Source organism: Zeus faber, assembly GCF_960531495.2.
Source record: "Zeus faber genome assembly, chromosome: 1".
Lineage (NCBI taxonomy): Eukaryota > Metazoa > Chordata > Actinopteri > Zeiformes > Zeidae > Zeus > Zeus faber.
In genome coordinates this window covers 46529348-46551847 of record NC_137193.1, presented here as the reverse complement: position 1 = coordinate 46551847, position 22500 = coordinate 46529348, and the positions used below count along the sequence as shown (strand labels likewise).

The 22500-nt window shown below is 44.0% G+C and overlaps 1 protein-coding gene across 1 annotated transcript in view; it reads left to right on the top strand.

The window, feature by feature from the left end:
* trabd2b (TraB domain containing 2B) overlaps positions 1–22500 on the top strand; it is a gene marked incomplete at its 5' end in the record, with an annotated part of 83171 nt that overhangs the window by 32280 nt on the left and 28391 nt on the right. The window contains one exon of the mRNA XM_080003012.1: positions 17768–17914. Coding sequence (XP_079859138.1) covers positions 17768–17914 — 147 coding nt within the window. The remainder of the gene's footprint in view (positions 1–17767; positions 17915–22500) is intronic.

Sequence of the window (22500 nt, the reverse complement as noted above, 5' to 3'; positions counted from 1 at the left end):
ATAGTATATACAGTGGTTGTGAATGAGTTGTAATTTATTAATAAATATTACATATATTTATAAATATTATATATATTTATATATCTAATATATATTATAGTAATAATATATATTAGAAGAAAATATTGATGAGAAGCAATTACAGTTTGTATATTTGTAAGTGAAGCCTGAATCCGTTCGAGCCAAATGTGTCACCCTGTGTGTGCATGTGTTTTGTGCCGTGATCAGTTGAGCAGAGAGAGCTGGACTGAGACGCCCTTCAGTGTGAGCTCGTTCCAGTGGATCATGAAGTGAAAGGCCGTAGACTGGTTGTTAGACTGGTCTCCATCTGCTTTTCATTCACACCCCACACTTCACTGCGGCTCTGAGAGAGTAGGGGAGAGGGGGAGAGAGGGAAGGAGAAGAGAGAAGGAAAGAGAGGTAGAGGGAGAAAGAGGCAGGGGAGGGGGAGAGAGAGAGAAAGAGGGTGAGAGAGAGGGGGAGAGAAGAGGGGGAGAGAGAAGCAGAGAGATGGTGAGAGGAGGAGAGTGAGAGAGAGAGAGAGAGAGGGAGGGAGGGAGGGAGGGAGAGAGAGAGATTGGTCAAACGACACTGTGTTAACTGCAGTGATGTATGGAGTTGATTTGTGTGTGTTTGTGTGTTTACTTTTGAGGTCAGAGACGTCAGGGTGATTTTACGCGAACGCACACACACACACACACACACACACACACACACACACACACACACACACACTCACACACACACACAAAGGGTACCTCCAGCCGATTCCACGTCCCGCTTCACCCCTCATGCTTTCTCCACACAGCAAACAGAACTAAGGTTTATTTATGATTGTCACACATTAGCAAGCTTTGGCAGATGGTTTAATATTTGATCCTAAATCAATGAGATGAAAAGGGTTTTAGTTGGCCGCTTGGAGTCATTACAGCATTTCTTTTTTATGATTCAATTTCATTTCAGCTTTATACAAAGTACTGTGAAAAATCAATACATAAATTACTTATTTGACCTTGGTGTGTGGTCAGACCTTTGTGTGTGTTTGTGTGTGTGTGTGTATGTGTGTGTGTGTGTGTGTGTGTGTATACGCATTATAGGAAGGTGTGTATGTCACCCAGACAGCTTGTTCTCATTGGCAAAGTGATTTGATCTCTCGGTCTCTATCTCTCTCTCTCTCTCTCTCTCTCTCTCTCTCTCTCTCTCTCTCTCTCTCTTATCACAGATGTGCTGACAGAAGAGTTTAACACACACACACACACACACAAACGCATGCACACGCACACGCACACGCACACGCACGCACACGCACGCACACACACACACACACACACACACACACACACACACACACACACACACACACACACACTCACACAAACACGCACACACTCACTCATTATGTTTCTCTGCTGCCAGGCAACAACCTAAATTGCAGTCGTTCTTGCTCTCACACACCCTTTCTTTCTGTTTCAGTCACACTCTGACTCCCCCTTTCTCTCTCTTCTGGCTCTCACACAGCGTTTCTCCTCTTGGACTGTGCTGCATGAAATTGGACATTTCTCCCGCTGATTTGCCGTGAAATGGTGTGTTTGTCTGGGATTACACTGCATAGCGTCTGATGGAGCCACGGCGCAGGGTTAAAAAAAAAAGGATACGAGAGAGGGGCAGCTGGCATGAGGTTGGGGCAGAATCAGGAAGAAGTGACGGAGCCCAGGGAAGTAGTATATGCTCTTTAACAGGACATATTTATACATATACATACGCTTGTATACAACTGCACAGAGCCTAACAAACCAAACGCAGTGACGTGCAAAAGCTGGATAAACAAAGTTCAGTGACCTGGTGGGGGAGAGGATCCATCAAAGAGAAAAAGCTGTGAGCTGATAGGGGGAGATGAAAGCTCCAGGTCACAAAAGTCTCTAACAGATACTGCAACAGAGACAATCCAGTAGGGGGGTCCGGGTTGCAGCTATACTCAACTTCATCTTCAAGCAGTTAGAGGGTGGTGCAAACCATGCCAGACTGTTGTTCGTGGACTTCTGATCAACACCATACAGCCTCACCTGCTGGTGCAAAAGCTTACTGAGCGTTTTGGGTTGGATACGAACATCGTTGGCTAGATCTTGGACTTCCTCGCCAACAGATCTGAGAGAGTGAATCTTCAAGATCAACTGTGTCTCTCCAGGGCTGTTTACTCTCTCCTCTCCTATATGTCCTGTACACGAATGACTGCCGCAGTGAGATTGAAAACCATCACATTGCGAAGTTAGCAGATGACAAGGTTATACTATACAGTAGGGAGCCTTCTGGAGGAGGGAGAAATATCCTATGGTCCTATCACAAATTATTTTCAAGACGGTGTCAAGGAGCCTTTTTGCAAGGAAATGTGACAAAGTACAAGGATATGTGTATTGATTTTGGATGTCATCACTTCAACCCTGTAAAACACTAAAATGGATGTTCAGGATGTGGAAATTGATGAGTAGCCTCGAGTTTCACATCTTGCCTTACCGCTTCAAATACCCCCTCGGAAAAAATAACAGACATAACACTCCTTCACACCCCCAGCCATTTCACTGCTAAAGTCCAATAAAAAAAGGTAATATCAGCTTGACCACGTAACCACGCTTGGTAAACATGATGTACTCTATATTTTTTACATATACTCTATGTTTTTTACGTTTATTTATATATTATAGTATTTATTATAGTATTGTCTATATATGTTGTATATCATGTTTTAAATGTATATAGTGTTTTTTGATCCTTTGTAATCACTGTTTTCACTGCATGTTCAACCAAATAAAGTTCTACTGCTACTACTATCTGAGGAAATGTATGCCCGATGCAACAGAGAGGGAGAGAGAGAGAGAGAGAGAGAGAGAGGGACAGATAGATAGATAGATAGATAGATAGATAGATAGATAGATAGATAGATAGATAGATAGATAGATAGATAGATAGATAGATAGGTAGATAGATAGATAGATAGATAGATAGATAGATAGATAGATAGATAGATAGATAGATAGATAGATAGATAGATAGATAGATAGATAGATAGATAGATAGATAGATAGATGGATAGAGAAATAGAGGCATTATGGCTGGTAGGTGAAGGGGGTTGGTGTAGGCCCTACACCAACCCCCCATCCCTCCACCAACCCCTGTTGCCCTACAGGGCAACAGGGATGCCGGCTGTGCACTGTCTATCTATGGTCTAGGTCTCTGAGGTCCCCAAAACATGTTTTTGAAGTTTTTTGCTGAAAATACCACTTAGATTATGCATTCTAGCCATTCTAACATGCCTCTTAACCCCCCTGTTTCAAAACTGTTTCAGGCAAAACGTTGTTTAAGGCTCCAGGTTCTGTGAGTAAATGGCGTTTGAGCATGTCTTCCGGGTTTGGTTGTATTTACTCCACAACGTTTACTGATTTCACTTCATCACTCCACCAAAATCTGTTTCTGAACAAATTTGAGGCGAGACATAAGCAATGCAGTCACTTATCTACAAGGCCTGACTCAAAGGTTTTTTACGACTTTGGTTGCCGGGCTCCAAGCTTGTGGGAGACACGGACACCGCACCGCGGGGGATTTTTGGTTTCATGTAAACGTCGGAAAATAACATTTAATTTAATTATATAAAACAAAATACAATAAATACATCTACAATAAAAACACACAATTTTATTAGTTTATGTTAGGAGAAACCTACAGTGTATCGGATGGAGCAGAAAAGCCTATTGCATAAAGAAATCCGGGATGTGCTGACGTCGTGCAGAGAGAGTCGGATACCTTTAAAGCATTTTGCGTTGTTTCACACATGTAGACTTCGGGAATTTGACCCGAACACAATAGTAGGGCTTGAAATGAAATCACCAGAGGCGCACACACATGCACACTTATGTGCATGTGCACATGTTTCATATCCTCATACACATGTGCTCACACACACATTTACACGCACACACACACACACACACACACACACACACACACACACACACACACACACACACACACACACACACACACACACACACACACACACACACACACACACACACACACACTAACAGACCTTTGATCCTGTGAGTATTTTCTTACAAGAACCAAAATCAGTGCACTGGCTAGTCTCGTATTAACCGTGTGGGCCGACATTGTCCATTTCTGTGGATTGATTCTGTTTTTTTTTTTCTTTCAATACACAATTTATCTTAATGCCGGAGATTACGCTCTGCTCTCATGTTTCAAACCAGACCCTCAGATGTCGAGCCATTAGCCCGACCACAACACACTGAGGAGGAGAGAGAGGGCAGGTTCTGGATTTGGAATGGATACATGTTTTATACATATTCATGCAATCCTCCCTCCCCCCCTTTCTGTCTCTCTCTCTCCTTCTTTTTCATGGCATTTAGAAGCCTGATCTCATCTGGTTTGGATAGGATCACACGTCGTAATGGAGTCCACATAGATAATGTGTCTCCCTAGAACAGCGGAAGAGTCAGTTACTGGTGGACCGCTGGTTTAGTGAAAAGAGTTGTTTGGATTTTTTTGGGAGTTTATCCCTATTTTATACTCACTCGTCATGTAGTAGGTAGCTGCGTTCAGTGTGAAAACTCTCTCCACATTGCAGGCAAAGTGAACATGATGCCACAGCGGTCTGACAGCGAATTCAAGGTGACTGGGTGGCAGAGAAGGATAAACTTGAAAAAATTCAACTATTCCTTTAGAGTCGCAGTGTGTAGAATTTATGGAACGGACTTGGCATAAATGGAATATAATATTCATAAGTATGTTTGTAAGTGCCATTTTTATCTACATAGGTAGTGGGTACGCTTCCACGGCCGCCATTTTGTATGTTTCGACCGTGGCCCATAACGGACAAACACTGAACACTGGCTCGAGAGAGGGTGTTCTACACACTGCATTTTTAATGTTCAGAGGAACTTCATAAAATAGCCAGCCATAAGAAAAAGCCATGTTTGTCTCGTATAGGGCCCTGAAATTGTTGATCTGAAGGTGTTTCAGTATTGTGTACCTGAAAATTGAACCCCGGTTGTTGGGGCAAAGAAACCTTTTATACCTGATACCTGATTCAAAGTTTCCTTCCTTGTCTCCTTCTGTGCTACGCCTACACACCTCTGTGCTGTTTACCTGTGTTGTCCCGTTTACTTTTACGCCTTTTAAGTCTTTGCTCATTTACCACTCTCACAGGACGGGGATTCACGAAAACATAGATTTGCTTTGCGCTGCTCTTCCCCTCGTTTTTCTCCCCCTTCTCTCTGCCTCTCTTTTCTCTCTTACTCTGCCCAGTTCCCATTTTTATGTGGACATTTTCGACAAGGAACCAGCTGCTGGTATTTTTCACCGCAGGATCAAACACTACTTTTGTATTTTCTCTGCCTCCTTTTTTTCGGGGAAGGCAGGAAAGCCAGGATGACTGGCGCGGCACTGGAGCTGCCAAGTCAAACAGCGGGGTTTGTTAGTGGACAAGTGTAAAGGGAGCAGAGGCGATCCCCCCGCGGGCTCTTATTAAGAGGGACGAAACGAGGTGAATGGGGATAGGGGTGGAACTGCTGGGGCTTTAAAGAGAGAGGCAACAGTACAATGGGAGACTGGGGTTAGGTTTTGGTGGGGACATGCGGGTGTCTGCGGGGGTCCTGGAGTCCAGGGGGGGTTGGGTTGGGCGGGTGGGGGTGGTGGCTGGGGACCCTGAGAGAGGAAGAGGGAGATGTGGCAGGGCAAGGCCAGTGAAGAATAGCTGGCTTTCTGTGGACGCTGGGAGCAGCAGGCCTCTGCCACTCGGATTGTCCCCCTGGTAATCCCTGGATTTCCTGGGCTGAGGCGGGAGACAGCAGGACGGGTGAGAAAGACCAGAGACTCACTCAACCAGATAGAGAGGAAGAGAGGGAGAGAGAGAGAGAGACAGAGGGAGGGAGAATTGAAGGAGAGTGTGGGAAGGGAAATAAATCAACGGGGGAAACAAAGGCTGAACTGTCAGCTGTGGTTGAGTAGAGCAACAAAGATGCCAAGTCATACACAAGTACATTGTGTTCAACAAAGTTCTCTGGTGAATGTTCCGTGTTCATCTTCTGTGCCTACCTTAAAGGGGACCTATTGTGAAAAACTGTGCGCTACAGTGTTTGCACATGCATTTGTGTCTCTGATGGGCCTACTAACACAAAAACCGTGAAATAAGACAACTCAGTCAGTTTTTTGTGAACTGTCAATTTCAGTTGACATGAGATGAGATAAGCCGTTCAGATTTGCGATCCCTTCTACGTCACTTGGTGCCTCTGTAGAATTAGAACTGCCCTCTGAGTAACTCCGCCCACAGCTGGAGAAATAACAAGCGCCGCAGGGAACTGCTCTGTTCGCTTAACAGACCAGCACAAATCTTTTAAAATAAAGACTAATTAATACCCACTGTTTGTGACAAAACTGTAGACGATGGAAATGTACGTATTTAAAAAATAATTCTGCTGTGTTTCCTTCAACAACAAAAAAGTATGCGGTACATAGACTAGGCTGCTTTGCATGATCCGCTGCGTGTTTCTTCAAACAAGACCAATAAAAATAGTGTGATTTTATCGTAGATGTATTTATTTTATTTTATTTTCTGACGTTTACATCAAACAAAAAATCACCGGATGAGGTGTCCCGGTGTGGTGTCGCAACATGGTCTCACGCTTTTTCGAGCTCATAGTCACGAAAAGGAATCTATCAAATCGTGTCCTGGAGTACGATTGTAAGACTCTATTTCGTCCTTCACAGAACGACATTGACACCAATTAATTTGAATGGGGAGATTTTCGGTCACGCTTTAAAAGACGGGCTGCTTTTTAGAGTGTAACTTTCCATCACTTGCCGTGTAACTTCCCAGAACTTATGGTATAACTCCCTTGGGGATTTAGAGTGTAAGTTCCCGACATGTACCGTGTAATTTCCTCATATGGATCAAGGAGTGGATGAAGTGCAATAAAAACAAATGCTTTTGCCCTCCCATGGCAGTTGTGACAATCATTTTTTATACATGTGAGTTCAGCAGGCAAGCTTCAGTGACACTCCAGGGATTCATAATGCTTATGTTTTCAACTTCATTGTATGATCTTGAAAAAGAACAAGTCTGGAAATGAGTCTATACTTTGGAAAATTGGCACCTAACAGGCATGTTGGTCCAGCACTGCAGAAACTCATAATGGGCAGGCTGGAGTAGAAAGCATAACTTACCTCACTGGAAGGCTTAATTGTATTGTCAACCAAGAATGAAACACACAGTAATGTAATAATACAGTAATGTAATAATATACATATGTATATTAGAGTACTTACTCTGTAAGTACAGAGTAACAACACGGGGCGGGATTATAAAGATCCGCTGTTATCCCCTTGTTAATCTGTAGGTACAGAGTACTACTCTGTAATTACTCAGAACCAACAAGGTATGTGCTGTTCTCCCACTTTGACAGTATAATTACCCAGTAGAAGCAAATGATAACAGTAAACACTGTCAAACAAGACCTATGCCCATCTGATGTTACAATAATGGACCCAAGACATAGCTGTTTGGTTCATTTACCTTTTAATTCTCAAACTAACACCAGGGACTGCAGGAACAAATTTCCAAATTGGAATAGAATTAGAATATAAAAAAAATAAACTATTCAAATGCTGAAATTGCCATTCGATTGTATATGTTTTAATAAATAAATAATTGGTTATAAATTATAAATATAATTTGGCTAACTTTAGCGAATCAATTCATATGTGAAGAGCAATAAAGTTCAATATTAGTTCACCCAGTTTGTTGCACAGTGAACGCACATTAGAGAGAAATAATCCGGTTACTGTGCGAAGTCCGGGTCGGCGGAGACTCACGAGGTGTTTCACTTTGTGTACAAGGGAGAGTGCGTCTTTGACCAGAATGTCCAGTAATTCCACAGATGTGGCGATGAAAGTGGGAAATAAACCGACCATCACTGAAGGAATGCTCTCTAGTGCAGAGATTCGCAACCACTGGTTCGTCGACCGCACTGGACCTTGAGAACACGGGCGGGACTTCTTTAAGGAGCAACCCGCGATTTTCTCCGCAGCCGTGCAGCAGCAGGAAGCAGTAAATTAAATACATCTACAGTTTTTATTTGCTTTGTTTGAAAAAAAAAAAACAAACGCTGATCAGCGCTGCGGAACCCCCCCAGTACTACATTTGAGAATTAAAAATTTGATTATATCTGACCCACCCCGTACTTCAGGGTCGGATTTCGAAATTTGACATTTTTGTTTTTTCTATGAAATATATGTGAAAGTGTAAATCAGAGCTTCCAAACACCGTATCACTTGTGGGAATCAAGCAAATATTTTTGAAGCTACATATTCAAAATCAAGGTTTTACCCATTTAGAAACACATTGAGTGCTTTTAAATGGTTACATTTGGACAGTGCTTTACTCCTTCAATAAAATAACATTGAATGTGTTTTTTCTGAAATGTTATTTGAATCATTCGTTTTTAAAAATATTGGAAAATGTATAATTCAAGTTAATCCTTTCATTTCATTTTTGGAAAAATTGTTGTTTTCTGGGAGCACCCCACCGCGCTGCCTCCCGCTGCCAGTTTTCGCAATATGATTGAGAGCTTCTGCCGGCCTCTTTCGTAATTCATAACAACACCCAGATGATCTTCTCACAGAGAAGTGACATTTCTTGCTTCTGGTGGTTATTTGTTGTAGTTCCTTTAAACATCGTTTACAGAAATTACGTCAGCTCTTTTTTGTGTGCGCTGAGGCATTGCAGCACGACATTATTTTGTCACACAAAGAAGACCCGTTGTTGTCCAGGTTCATTTATAACCTTATTTTATTAAAATGGTTTCCCATTCTGAATTCACATCACACAGACTATGGAAGAGTGATCTTGATCTGCATGTTTGCATCAAAGGGACCTGTAAGATCGCCGTTTATGCCGTTTTGAGTTCAGCGAGTTGATGAGGGACTTGTGAAATGCTGCTGGATCTCAGTGGCCTCGACTTTTTAATATTTGTTTATTTCATTCAAGTTTCCTAAATATTTATATAATATTTAGAAATAAAAAGAAAATGAATTTCTGATGTTTTTCACGTCTTGCCAGAAGTAGCCTGCCCCGAAATGTGCCGGGTCAGCATGCGGTGGGTCACATGTTCGAATATTAAAAATAATAAAGCATACAAATTCAAATGGGATTGGTGATGGGAAGTATCTGCAGCCCTAAACGGAATTAGCAAGCTTTATTGAACAATGAACATGATTAAATAGAATATGTTTTATTTATAAGATCCTAACTATATAAACACTATTATAGAATACAAATATAGTTTATTTATATTGTATGATAGTGTTTATATGGTTAAGAAGACAGCTCAGGGCAGGAGTCCACAAATGTTTTGAGCTCCAACGTGAAGTCTTTTGGGATTCCTACAGTTTAGGGGGGGGGCGACACCAACATTTTCCCCTTCTGAAGCCAAATCCACCTGTAATCACAATTATGATTATTTACTATACTGTCATCACTATTAAGTGTATGACAGTATAGTAAAGTCTAAAACACACATGCACACAATTGTTACATAACAGCATTCATGACATGCAACCCCCCCCCCCCCCAAATAAAAACGATAGTTACAAGTTATCCTGTTATTACATCATTTGTAGTAGTGAGTAACAGTTTAAAAGCAAGCGTGGTGTTCCAAATTCCAGGAGGTTAAACGGTACATGTCGGTAAAGTTACACCATATGTTCCGGGAAACCTTGTTTTTACGAATTTAATAGACCATTCAATAGAGGAAAAGAGAAACCAGTATCCCGCTTTTATTTTGTGATAGAATGAAATGTAAACCCATGCATTTAAAATTTTAATACATCCATGGTCCCCCTCACCCCCACCTCCTCATGTCGTTATGTGTAACACGAAAATAGTCCGACAATCCTGCTCAGGGACATGGTTCAATAGATTTTTCGTGACTGAGCACGAGAAAGCTTGAGACCGGGTTGGGTGACCGCAACGAAATGAGTGAAGATATAAGAGAAGATTCAGCAACCGGATTGCTTATTTCCCATCTCAGATTTGTTTTGGAAACAGATTTTGGTTGACTGATTAGGTGAAAGCAGTGAAAGATTACGGAGTAAATACAAGGACCCAACTACAGTAGGGGCCTCAGGTAGGTGGCGCCACCCACTGAACAGAGCATCCCGGAACAGGAAGGTATAAATGTATGTTAGAATAGCATAATCGGAGTGGTATTTTCAGCAAAAAAAACGATCAAAACTACTTGTTTTAGGGATTTCACCTAGATTAACTTGTTGAAAAGAAGCACAATAGGTCCCCTTTACACCTCCTTGTGATTAATGGTCTGTGCACCTGCATGCTGCGGGTTTCCATTTCCTGAAGAGATACACAAAATGTATTTAGGGTTTGGGTTCGGGTTAGCAAAGACCCTCAGGTTGGGCCCTGGTGATCTAGATCACTGACTTTGCCATTGACAGTGATTGTGCCACTGTACTGTGTATATGTGTGTGTCTGTGTGTCTGTGTGTGTGTCTGTGTGTATGTATTTGAATGCTTACGTTTGTTTGTGAGTCTATTTGTTTAATTTGTTTATTTTATGTCTTTGTGTGCATGCTGGATATTGCATCTGTGTGTGTGTGTGTGTGTGTGTGTGTGTGTGTGTGTGTGTGTGTGTGTGTGTGTGTGTGTGTGTGTGTGTGTGTGTGTGTGTGTGTGTGTGTTTGTGTGTGTGTCTGTGTGTATGTATTTGAATGCTTGCGTTTGTTTGTGAGTCTATTTGTTTTATTTGTTTCTTTTATGTCTATGTGTGCATGCTGGATATTGCATCTGTGTGTGTGTGTGTGTGTGTGTGTGTGTGTGTACAGTGGGTATTAAGAGGGATAAAGTCTTGGACGGGCAGGGGGCTCTGGTGTGCTGCACTCCGTGCCAGACGTAATCAGCTGAAAGTGTTGGTTACCCTCCAGTGAGCAGCGTTCTACTCTGAAAGGCGCAGAGAGGCCGTAAAAATATTTTGGCAAAGCTCTGAGATCGGTGATTGCATTTGAAGCATTTTTAAGTTTGGGAGCTGCTTTTTACAGCCTCTGACAGGTTACAGGGTTCCCTGGAGGACGCAGGGCTGGGAAGAAGTAGACAAGCAACACAAAAACAACAACAAAATCATAACAGATTGTTCGGGTCTGGTTGATTAATCTGTTGTGTACCCGTCAGGTGAGACGGTCCAGACAACTTTGATGTGGTGTTTTGGGCTCCAAGGTAATGTGTTCAAGGTGCTTTTCAGAGTTGGACTTTGGTCGGACGCCCGCTGCCCCGTTTCTAAAACACGCTCCCTTGAACAGGAAGAGTGTAACTGAAAAACTGATTAAAAAAATAAAGGTTGAGAAATAAATGGATGCAAGGGTTGATATATTCAGAATCATTTTATTGGGAAAAAGAATGTATCCTGTATTAATTTCCACACTTCCACTTTTAGGCACTAACACGCAGGTGGGAAGCACTGATGGCCTCAGTGTGTCTGTTTCACGCAATCTGTTTTTTCCCTCTTAAATCTCTTCCTTGCACGGGTGCTGTCTTACACACACACACACACACACACACACACACACACACACATACACACACACATACACACACACACACACACACCCACCCACACACACACACACACACACACACACACACACACACACACACACACACATCTCAGTAAAACCCCCATTTGGGGCACTGGGAGGGAACGGAGATGAGATATCCCACTTGTCCTCTTTTTGTCAAGGCCCTAGATGTTATTTCAAGCCCGGTCCCCCCCGCGCTCACCCCAGGGTGCTGTGAACCCGTTCCCCTCTGGATGTCTGGAGCCCGAGCCCATGGGAGAGGCCAGCTCAGCCCAGAGGAACCCAGCAGTGCATGTCCCGGGTCAGGGGTCTCGAGATTCTCTTTCCCTGGCGGTGAAACCGAACCGTCTCTCGGGGGGCTCTTGAGTGAACACATCGCCTTGAAGCTGTTTTGGAATGTTTTCTTTATCAGCAGGGCTTCAAATTACTTTAGTCCAGTCCTGTCCAGTCCAGTCCGGTCCTGTCCAGTCTAGTCCTGTCCTGTCCAGTTCAAACCAGTCCAGTCTAGTCCAGTCCTGTCCAATCCAGTCAATTCCTGCGCAGTCCAGTCCAGTCTAGTCCAGTCCAGTCCTGTCAAGTCCAAACCAGTCCAGTCTAGTCCAGTCCTGTTGTCCAGTCCAAACCAGTCCAGTCTAGTCCAGTCCTGTTGTCCAGTCCAAACCAGTCCAGGCCAGGCCAGTCCAGGCCCTTGGCCCTTGGCCCCACCTTTCCCCAAAGGAAGAACCTCCATCTGTACAGCACATGCTACCTTCAGATAACAAGCCTTTATTTGTTTTACCATTCTCTCACGCTTTTCATCTCTCCGGCTTTTGTTCTTTCTCCACCGTTTCTCCTCCGCCTCTTCATGCTATCACTCTTTCTTCCCTTTGTTCTTTATTCAACACGGTCTGTTTGCGGCACGGTGGAATGGATGGAGGCTCGTTTGTCTTTAACCACCGTGGAGATGAGAGGGGGAGAGAGATCGAGGGAGAGAGAGAGAAAGAGAGAGAGAGAGGGAGAAAGGGAGCGAGAGAGAGAGAGAATGTGTGTAAATATAAAGTAGAGCGGAGGATGAGAGAAAGTGATAGAGAGCGCCAAATAAAGAGGGAACGGGAGCCGACCACAGAATGAAATCACAGGCAAGCTTTTAGTTCTGATGTCAGTAGTTGTTCTTATTAAATGTGGGGGGTTTTCCCACCGCCAATAAATAAACACCAGCAGTGCTACTGTGAGAGTCGCTCTCTGGTGCCGCTGTCTTGCTGCAGGTTCTTGATTGGTGGAGCTGGATCTCCAGTTCGCCGGTTCGGATGCACCTGAGCCCGGTGCTCCCAAGTCCCAAAGGGGCTTATAAGTCCCATTTCTTTATTTGGGCTCTATCTCTCGATCAACTTTGGATTATTTGGGGGGGGGCTTTGTGCTTGATTTTTTTCCCCCACATATTCTTTTATTGTTGTTGTTATATTATAGCAACAGCCTGCATCTCACTTCATCCACAGGCACCCCCATGCTCCACTGATGCTGACCTCCATCTGGCGTAAAAGGGTTGTTGGTTTTTTTGTGTGACTTTAGAACAAACCATAAATCTTTGCGGTCCTTGTGTGTCCATCTTGCATGTTTTTTTTCGTGGCCCTTCTTCTTCGTCTGCAGCGTTGCTGACATCTGTGCTGCACTGCTGCCCTCTGATTTGGGGTGTGTGTCCGTGTGGCTATCGGGCGTCGTTCTAAACGAATGACAGTTCTTAGATTCTGTTGTACAATCTTGTGAAAACGCTAAAACAGTACATATTTACCAAGATTCACCTTAACGTGGTCGACACTCACACTCACATTCTTCAATTTCAGTCAGGGAGTATTATGGTGGAGGGAAGTAGAGTTGATATAAGTTCCCCCTCTCTCTCTCCTTCCTCTCTCTCACTCTCCATCTCCCCCTCTCTCTCTTACCCTCCTTCGCTCTCTCTTCTCTGTCTTTCTCTCTCCATCTCTCTCTTGCTCTCTCTCTCTCTCCCTCACTCACACTCTCTCTCTCCCTTTTCTCTCTCTCTCTCTCTCTCTCTCTCTCTTGCACCCTCCCTCACTCTCTCTCTCTCCCTCCCTCTCTCCTTCTCGCTCTCTCTCCATCTCCCTCTCTCTTACTCTCCCTCACTCTGTCTCTTCTCTCTCTCTGTGTCTCTGTCACACTCGCTCTCCCTTTTTCTCTCTTTCTCTCTTGCTCCCTCTCCCTCTATCTCCCTCCCTCATGCCCCCCCTCTCTCCCTCTCCCTCCTCACCTCCATCTCTCTCTCTCTCTCTCTATCTCTCTCTCTCTCTCTCTCTCTCTCCGTTCCAGCACCCTGTCATCGGCACCTACTCATTACATGTTACAGCCGTGGTAAAAACCTTCAGACGGAAAACCCGCTAACACTAATGCTAGCAAACAGTTGGGGTTTTACTCACTTCAAGGTCAATTGCTATTGCACACACACACACACACACACACACACACACACACACACACACACACACACACACACACACACACACACACACACACACACACACACACACACACACACTCGTTGATAAGTGACGCTTTTTTGGCACATTAAAGATCTCTCCGATTTCTCTTTTTTTTTCCCTCCCTCTTCTCCTGCTACTACCAACCCCACCCACATCTCCCCGCCACCCCTCTACCCCTCCACCCCTCCACCCCTGCCCCGAACTTGTTGTGTTTCTGTCCATTGCTTGCTAATGGATTTTTGGAATGTTTCGATCGCGGAGAGGCCGGAGGTCTCCAAAAAAACCTTCCATGTACCGAGCTGCTCTGTTCTTCTAAAAACCTTTTGTCAATTATAAAGGGGGCTTCAAACAAACCTATTTGATGTGTGAGAGAGAGAGAAATGCGTACAGTACAGTAGCAAACCATGTGGCCATCAGTGCTGTAGTTACCTTGAATATCCCACATAACACCCAACCGGTCATTCAACACATCCCCCACATTTGATCATGCTAACACACACACACACACACACACACACACACACACACACACACACACACACACACACACACACACACACACACACACACACACACACACACACATTACACACACACACACACACACACACACACACACACACACACACACACACACACACACACACACACACACAATAAACAGTATACTCACATTGATACAAATGTACCACACACACACACACACACACACACACACACACACACACACACACACACACACAGACTCACACATGCAGCATTTACATTTTCCATTCGTTCACTCTCTACCAATGATCAGCACACACTGTGGCGCCATGGTAATAGCCCGGAGATGTGCCTTTCCCAGGAGACGGACAATATTCACAAAACAAACCTCCTTAACAACCCAAACACTCTGCCCCTTCTAGCGTCTCGCTCTCTCTGTCCACCGACCCGGCTTTCCTCTCGCTCTCGCGTGCCCCGTCTTTTCCGTTTGTCCTTTCTGCTGCTGTTCGGGGAAACTCCTGGCACCGTCTGCCCCACAGACGTCCAGCCAGGTGTCTGCCAGCTCCAGCGCCCGCTCCGCCTGGAGCCCGCTACGCCTGGAGCCCGCTCAGCCTGGAGCCTGCCGCCATGTTTCTCTTGGAAAGCCCCCGGGGCCTGGCACGGAGCCCTGTGGGTCAAGGGCTCGGGGCAGCGGCCGCTGACTGCCAAGCTGACATCAGCATCATCAGCACCCGGTTCACCAAAGTGGCTGCGTTTTTCTTGTTAGCAAAATAGATGAACAGCACAGGCCGTCACCAGGCCTGGCATCACACCTCTGCATGACCTGGAGTCTGTGTGTGTGTGTGTGTGTGTGTGTGTGTGTGTGTGTGTGTGTGTGTGTGTGTGTGTGTGTGTGTGTGTGTGTGTGTGTGTGTGTGTGTGTGTGTGTGTGTGTGTGAGTTGCGTGAAAGCATAGACAATAAAAGCGGCTCACGGAAGATGGAAATAGAACCTGAAATGAGGTAAACTGTCATTACCAAGTCAGCGGGGGCCTCGGGGTCTGGTTCTGGGAGGCCTGGCAGTTTGGTTCTGTATGAGCCGAGTAAAAAAAAATGAAATAAATAAATGAAAGGCATATTTTTTGGGGGGCCCTGAAGCACTCTCAGGTCTGATCAAGGCCCATTTTGGGATTATGCTTCCCTGGCAGGGCGACAGGACGGCGCTGTGCGTGGTGAATTTAGATTCTATGAAACAAGTCGGGGAGAATAAACAAGATTGGTCTGTGTTCTCGGCCTCGGGAGCAGGAGGAAAGGACTGAGGTTCTGAGCTGGCAGCGAGATGAGAGGACGGTCGAATGTCTAGAAAGGACGGGGGAGTGGGGGGGGGGGGGGCAGGAATGGAGAAGTGGAGTGAAGAAGAAAGAGACTGGAATCAGAGAGGCATACATGCCGTCAGCTCACCAGCTGTCTCTATACATTATGTATAGAATTTAGAATGTAAAGAGACACTATGAACTGAACGCACAGAACTAAGCAACACTGGGAAAACAATAACCCCAGGGAGAGAGAGAGAGAGAGAGAGAGAGAGAGAGAGAGAGAGAGAGAGAGAGAGAGAGAGAGAGAGAGAGAGAGAGAGAGAGAGATGGAGTCACAGCATCGAGCTGACAACCCACTTCTGAGTAGCTCAGCATGGAAGTCACCTATGGCTAAAGAATCCAATCCACCACGTACCGTATTATGTATTTACGAGTGCAAAGGCATGAACCTAATTGTGTGAAATACGGCTCAGACGTCTTTTTTTTCTTTTTTCTTTTTTTTACGTTGGGCTCCATCAGTGGTGCAGCTGCATGGGCCTTAAACTGCTCCACAAATCATAGCGACCTAGCGCTTGGCCTTCTCCCACCAGTATTTACAGAAACTCAAGTCGGGTTTTCCTGAGTTGCGGGTAATTAGGAATAGAGAGATTGAGGGGCGCAGATGCCGTAATGTACACAACCTGAGCCACCGTTAAACGGGACAGCCAACGGAGTCCGAGTGGTAGCAACAGTTACAGTGTGAAACCAAGTCTGCATGACATCCTATATTTTGGGGGGGGTGGGGGGGGCTACCTTGCACTCTTCTTCCGCACCTCCATCTGCTGTCAGAAAGCTTAACGGTGATTGACAGCCGGGCCATAGTTGCCAGGGCCGATGGAGGCGGGCGTGGGAGTCTACGGCAGGAGGGTTAACCCCTGGTGTCTGGGACAGCTGCACAGCCATGGGTCTGGCTGGCGGCTGCACACAATAAATTCTCTCTAAAGAGGGTTTACTTCTGATTTTAATGGCTGCTGTAAATGTGCAGCCGTAGAGCCCCAGTGAAAGAGAGGGAGAAAGTTATTTTTAAAAGGGGGCACTCTCCCTTTTTCTGCACCCCCCCCCCCCACCCCCCTGTGCCTCTCAGGCGTCCTGGCTTCCCTTCCCTTCCCTTTCCCTTTCCCTTTCTCTTTCTCTTTCCCTCTTGTTCGTCCAGGACACATTTTGGAGTCTTTCCATTTGTTTTGTGGTCTGCTTTTACCTGCAGTCAGCTTCTATGGAAAGTGTATGAAAATATCCTGGAAGAAATAAAAACCTTGCAATATACTTGTATTTCACCAAGCCTCAGCATAATCCTTTGCAGGGGTTTCCTAGTACAGTCACTATATAATACACCGTCTTCTTCTCCATTTCTCCTCTGCACGCAAGGGTTAGGGTTCCACTGTAGCACGGAGCAGAGACAACAACAGATTGTGGGTACAGAAAGTAACGGAAGGCATAAACTATGTCTACATTTTAGGGGATAAATCAGTTGAAAGCAAAAGTCTGTCTTCTGATCTGGTCTGCAAATATGGCTCTTCAGCCTCATAAATATACTTATTCTCATGAGATTTTCTCACAAATGTGACACAAGCGCAGCCCCATTTCTTGCAAATGAGTGAGTCAACACTTACTTTGAGCAGACCTGACCATTTTGTTTCAATAACATACTCATGAAACCAAGCAGGATTCATTTTATTGCACCTATATTGCACATTTTCAAGTATTAATCGTCATTAGAGGGCAAAATGACCATTCTTTCCTCATACTGGTTTAGTAAATATATTCAGTCGAGAAGCTTTCCTCTCATTTTTAACCGGGTCTTTTGCCTTTTTCTCTCCCTCCAGGTGGTGTTTGCCTTGAACCAGACGCTTCTACAGCACGAGAGCGTCCGTGCCGGCAGTTTGCAGGGCTCCTACACCACTGAGGACCTCATCACTCACTACAACTGTGGAGACCTCAGCTCCATCATCTTCAATCATGACACCTCGCAGGTTGGCCCCGTTTCCTCTTTGTGATCTCTCATTCACCCGGATAAAGAAAGAGACAATAAATGGTCTCCTTCTTTGTGTCCTGTAACGACTTCACCAGATTCTCAAGAGAACAGATTAGAACACTAATGCCTTGCACATGGGCACCTCAGCAGTGGCTCCTCAGGGTGAGGAGACTGTTGTGCGTCTCCAGCCCGCTTCCTTTTATTCGCATGCCAGATTCACTCCCTCCTCAGGCTGACAAACTTATAGACAGGTTTTTTTTGTGACAATTGTTTTTCTTTTTTTCCTTTTATTAATAGGGGTCCCACCGTGTTGTTGTTCGGAAGCCCCTTATTGTTCGGGGAAAAAATTCAGAATTATGAAGCCTAAAACTATCTGGAACACCAACTTTGGAATAACACACAAACAAGGTGACGTCTTGTTTGAACCGCGCTGTCGCAAAGACCTTGTGTTTGATGTTTCATCCAAATCGACCATTCGCTCATACCATACGAAGCAGGTATTAGTGAAAAAAAACGACCAAATTTTGAACGATTTCAACACAGGCGAGCCAGTACATCTGACGCTGAAATATGTCCAACTCGGCTAAAACTACCTGGACCACATACTTCGGCATAAGCTACAAACACAGTTAAGGTGTTGTTTAACCCCCTTTGTCACAAGGATCTCATAGTTTAAATTTCATTCAAAATGATCCACAGAGGGAGCAGATATTATTGAAAAACAGAAACTAATTTGACCCAAAATACTAATTTGGTCTTGATTAACTGACACGTCACAAATTTTGTTCTAAAATGAATGAGATGAGATTGACAGAAAGACGCTTTATGAGGTCATCATAATATTTACTATAAGTGTACAGATTCCGATTGAGAATGTCCAGGGGGACTACGTCCATTATGCAGCTCAGACGCGGTCACTTTGTAGTGTTTCAACGTTACCAAACTATCAATTTACGTGCATATTTATGTATCTTCTTCCCTGATAGATGTCAGTAGATCTGTTTGATTGATATTTTAAATCCGTGGTCCACATTACTTTGCCAGATTAATGAAAAATAGAATAAAAAAGAATCCTTCAAATGTCCTTGGCGCGTCCCTCGAAAACAATGAAATGTGCGACTCAGTCAGGTTCAAGATCCAGTGAGGCGTCGGAAAAATGGAAGCTGTGCAATAGTAATAACCCACAGAAATACCACAATGTTTTTCGTATTTCATGGAAGCGTAACTTACTGAAAATGTAATCCAAATAAAAAAGTCAACAAATAACTGACATGCCCGACGCGGCCACCTGTCACTGAGAGTGCAGCTATATTACAAAAGACAACACGGTGAGTTCTAACAATGAGAAGTTCTGGTTTACAGCCAAACATGGATTGTTGTTATAAAGACAGGAAGGTTGCACTGTCTAGACGTCATAATGGTTTTTCTGCAAGACGAGCAACCAGGAGATGACAGACCAGGGGGTGCCCATGCTGCGTTGCATTATTAATGATTTTATTTTTTTAATTATTATTATTATGATTATTATTATTAATAAACCAGCACCACTAATATTATGTGTTGCAATTCACATTTAGGCCTCTAAGGAACCGATTGTGGCTAAATAAGCATATTAGGTAACTGGGTCTTGTGACTGAGACTCTGTTCAGAGCTCCCTTATAGAGTACGGAGGTTTATATTTCATATACTTTATACTTTTTATGAAAAAATATATCAGTCTTAGTGGACCCACTAAGGTTTAAAATGTCTGATATAGACCATTCTCCTGCCTTTTAAAATGAAATACTTTATGTTTCCACTCTCTCCTCTCCCCTCGGCACCAAATGCTGCTCTGCTTGGATGGAAAAATGGGTAATTTTCTCTGCGAAGTTTAAGGAGCACATACTATACACAAGCATAGCCATGTGTACCGATACAAAGAAAGACACACACACACACACACACTCACACTCACACACACACACACACACACACACACACACACACACACACACACACACACACACACACACACACGTTTATATAATTTATTGCTGTACTTCTCCATGTACTCCATTCCATTTCAACAGTGCAGATTTGCTCTGTGGCCTTACTCTCCATTTAATGATGCCGTGTCAACTTCACTTACGGATCCTTAAGTCCCATTAAAGTTAACAGAGCATCTAACCTCATCTCCTCGCACAACAATACAGATTCCACATTATCCTCATAAAACAAGAGAAAGTATGCTAAATCTACCGTTCAAACCACCAATGATTGCAAGTGCTCTGCGTGGCCGCGCTGCTGTGACTTGACAAAATGGGCACACTCACCCCTTTTTGCTCTCTCACCCCTCACCCCATGCAGTCTCTCCCGATGTCTCTCTATCAGTTACTCTGTTTGTCTTCTACTCTGTCTGTTTTTTTCTCACTCCAGCACATTTTATCAAAGCTCTCCGGTTTGCCCGGTTGCACCTCCCGCTGCAGCTACAGTTGTCTCTCTAAATCACACCGTTTGGCCCCTGCTCCTTTTGTCATAATAACAAGTATTAACATTCCTCGGCACATGCTAGAGCAATCACACGCCTGACTCTGGTGCCCACTCTGCAGCCTTGATCTATAGCATATCCCACTGTATGTATGTGTGTGTGTGTGTGTGTGTTAATGTCGAGGGCTATGAAGGAGCAGGTGTTTTCTGATATATTGGGCCTAATCCGACACCCCCAATGCTCTCTGAGCTCAATCTTCCTCAGATGTGAAAGAGGTTGGTGATGGGCTCCAGAGCACAGAACGGGGTGGGGGTGGGGGGCTTAATGCATTTCAGCACCGGTTAGTCATTTGGGACCGATCCACCAGGAGAAGAATGAAGGAAGATGGAAAAGGATGGATGCAGGAGAGGGAGGAGGTAGATGTCAGTGGTGATGGAGGGGTGAGAGAGAGAAACAGTATAGTTTATGTAGGGAAAGAAATAAAGAAAGAAAGAAAGGATGAAAGGAAGAAAGAAAGAAAGAAAGAAAGAAAGAAAGAAACAAATAAAGGCAAGGCCAGTTTATTTGTACTGCACATTTCAAACACAAGGGAAATTTAAATTGCTTTATATAAAATATATAAATCTAGAAATAAAATATAAACATTTATGAAAATACATCATCATAGCGATATTTCACATTTCAGATTATCTGGCATTTTACTATGGACCTGCATGGAGCGAAAATCTGCGGACCGTGTGGATCACTTGTAGTATAAAATCACCCCCAAACACCCACAATCATAAAGACAGAAAGAAAGAAAGAAAGAAAGAAAGAAAGAAAGAAAGAAAGAACGAAAGAAAGAACATACAGCAGCCTGACAGGCGGACCAAGGGAAACAAGGGAACAAACAGAGAAATAAATGGCGGAGAGGTGAATGGAAGTCTGGAGGCGAAAGGACGGCGAGAGTGAAGACAGAGTGAGAGGACTTCAAAGAGCCAGAGAAAAGAGAGGATGGAGAGTGAAAGGCAGGGAGGAGAAGACGGGGAGAGGCCCCCGGCAGGAGAGATGGAGTGAGTGAGCGAACGAGTGCCGATTGTAACTGCTCGCAGCAAAGGGAGGAAATATCTCCCTGTCGCTCCACATTTCCTGAGAGGTTTGGGATAAGTAGCAGCTAATGGCCTTTTCTCAGATAACTTATCTCCATGCACAGCTAACCCCCACCCCCACAAACACACACACACACACACACACACACACACACACACACACACACACACACACACACACACACACACACACACACACACACACACACACACTCCCTTGCACCTCCTCACACCACCTCTTAACCCCTCTCTTAACAGAGTGTTTTTTTCTACAGAACACATTTCATTTAACACACAAGCTGTCCTCGTTCATCAAAACCCTCTCCTCCTACAACCCCCCCCCCTCTCTCTCTCTATCTCTCTCTATCTATCTCTCTCTCTCTCAACCCCCTTTTTATTTCTTCATCCTAGACCTCTTTTTTTCCACTCTCGGTAAAGGATGAGGAACTATCTGTTTACTGGTGATGAGGTCTGTTGGCACTCACCCTTGAAATGCTGCCTCATTTTATAGAGGAAACAAAGAGATTACGAGTTATTGCCGTTCCTTTGTGATTATGACCGCGTCCGAATAAAAAATTTCGCTTTCATGTATTTTAAAGAGTGGTTTTATGTTATAAAGTAGTGCTACTGAAACATCAGTCAATCAATCAATAAATCAATCAATCAAACTTTATTTACATGGCAAATTCCGTACATTTAAATACAATGCAACATGAACATGAAGTGAGATACAAAAATAAATAAAGAAAATAAATAGAAATGTATAGTAAAAACAGTCACAATGTAAAACATTATAATAAATAGAAACATAATCATAAATAAAATAAAGAAAAAAGATTGCAGATTATCATCAGGTAGGGTGGTTGATTTGTTTAACAACGTTTTTAAGCTGAAAGTACATTTGTTGAAATCATTTAATAATAACTGTGCCCAGTGTTCTATCAAAACATCAAAGGTATCATTGGACAACACAACGATTCTTTCCCGATCTCCAAAAAGATGAATGCCTCAACCCGAATATGAGAAATA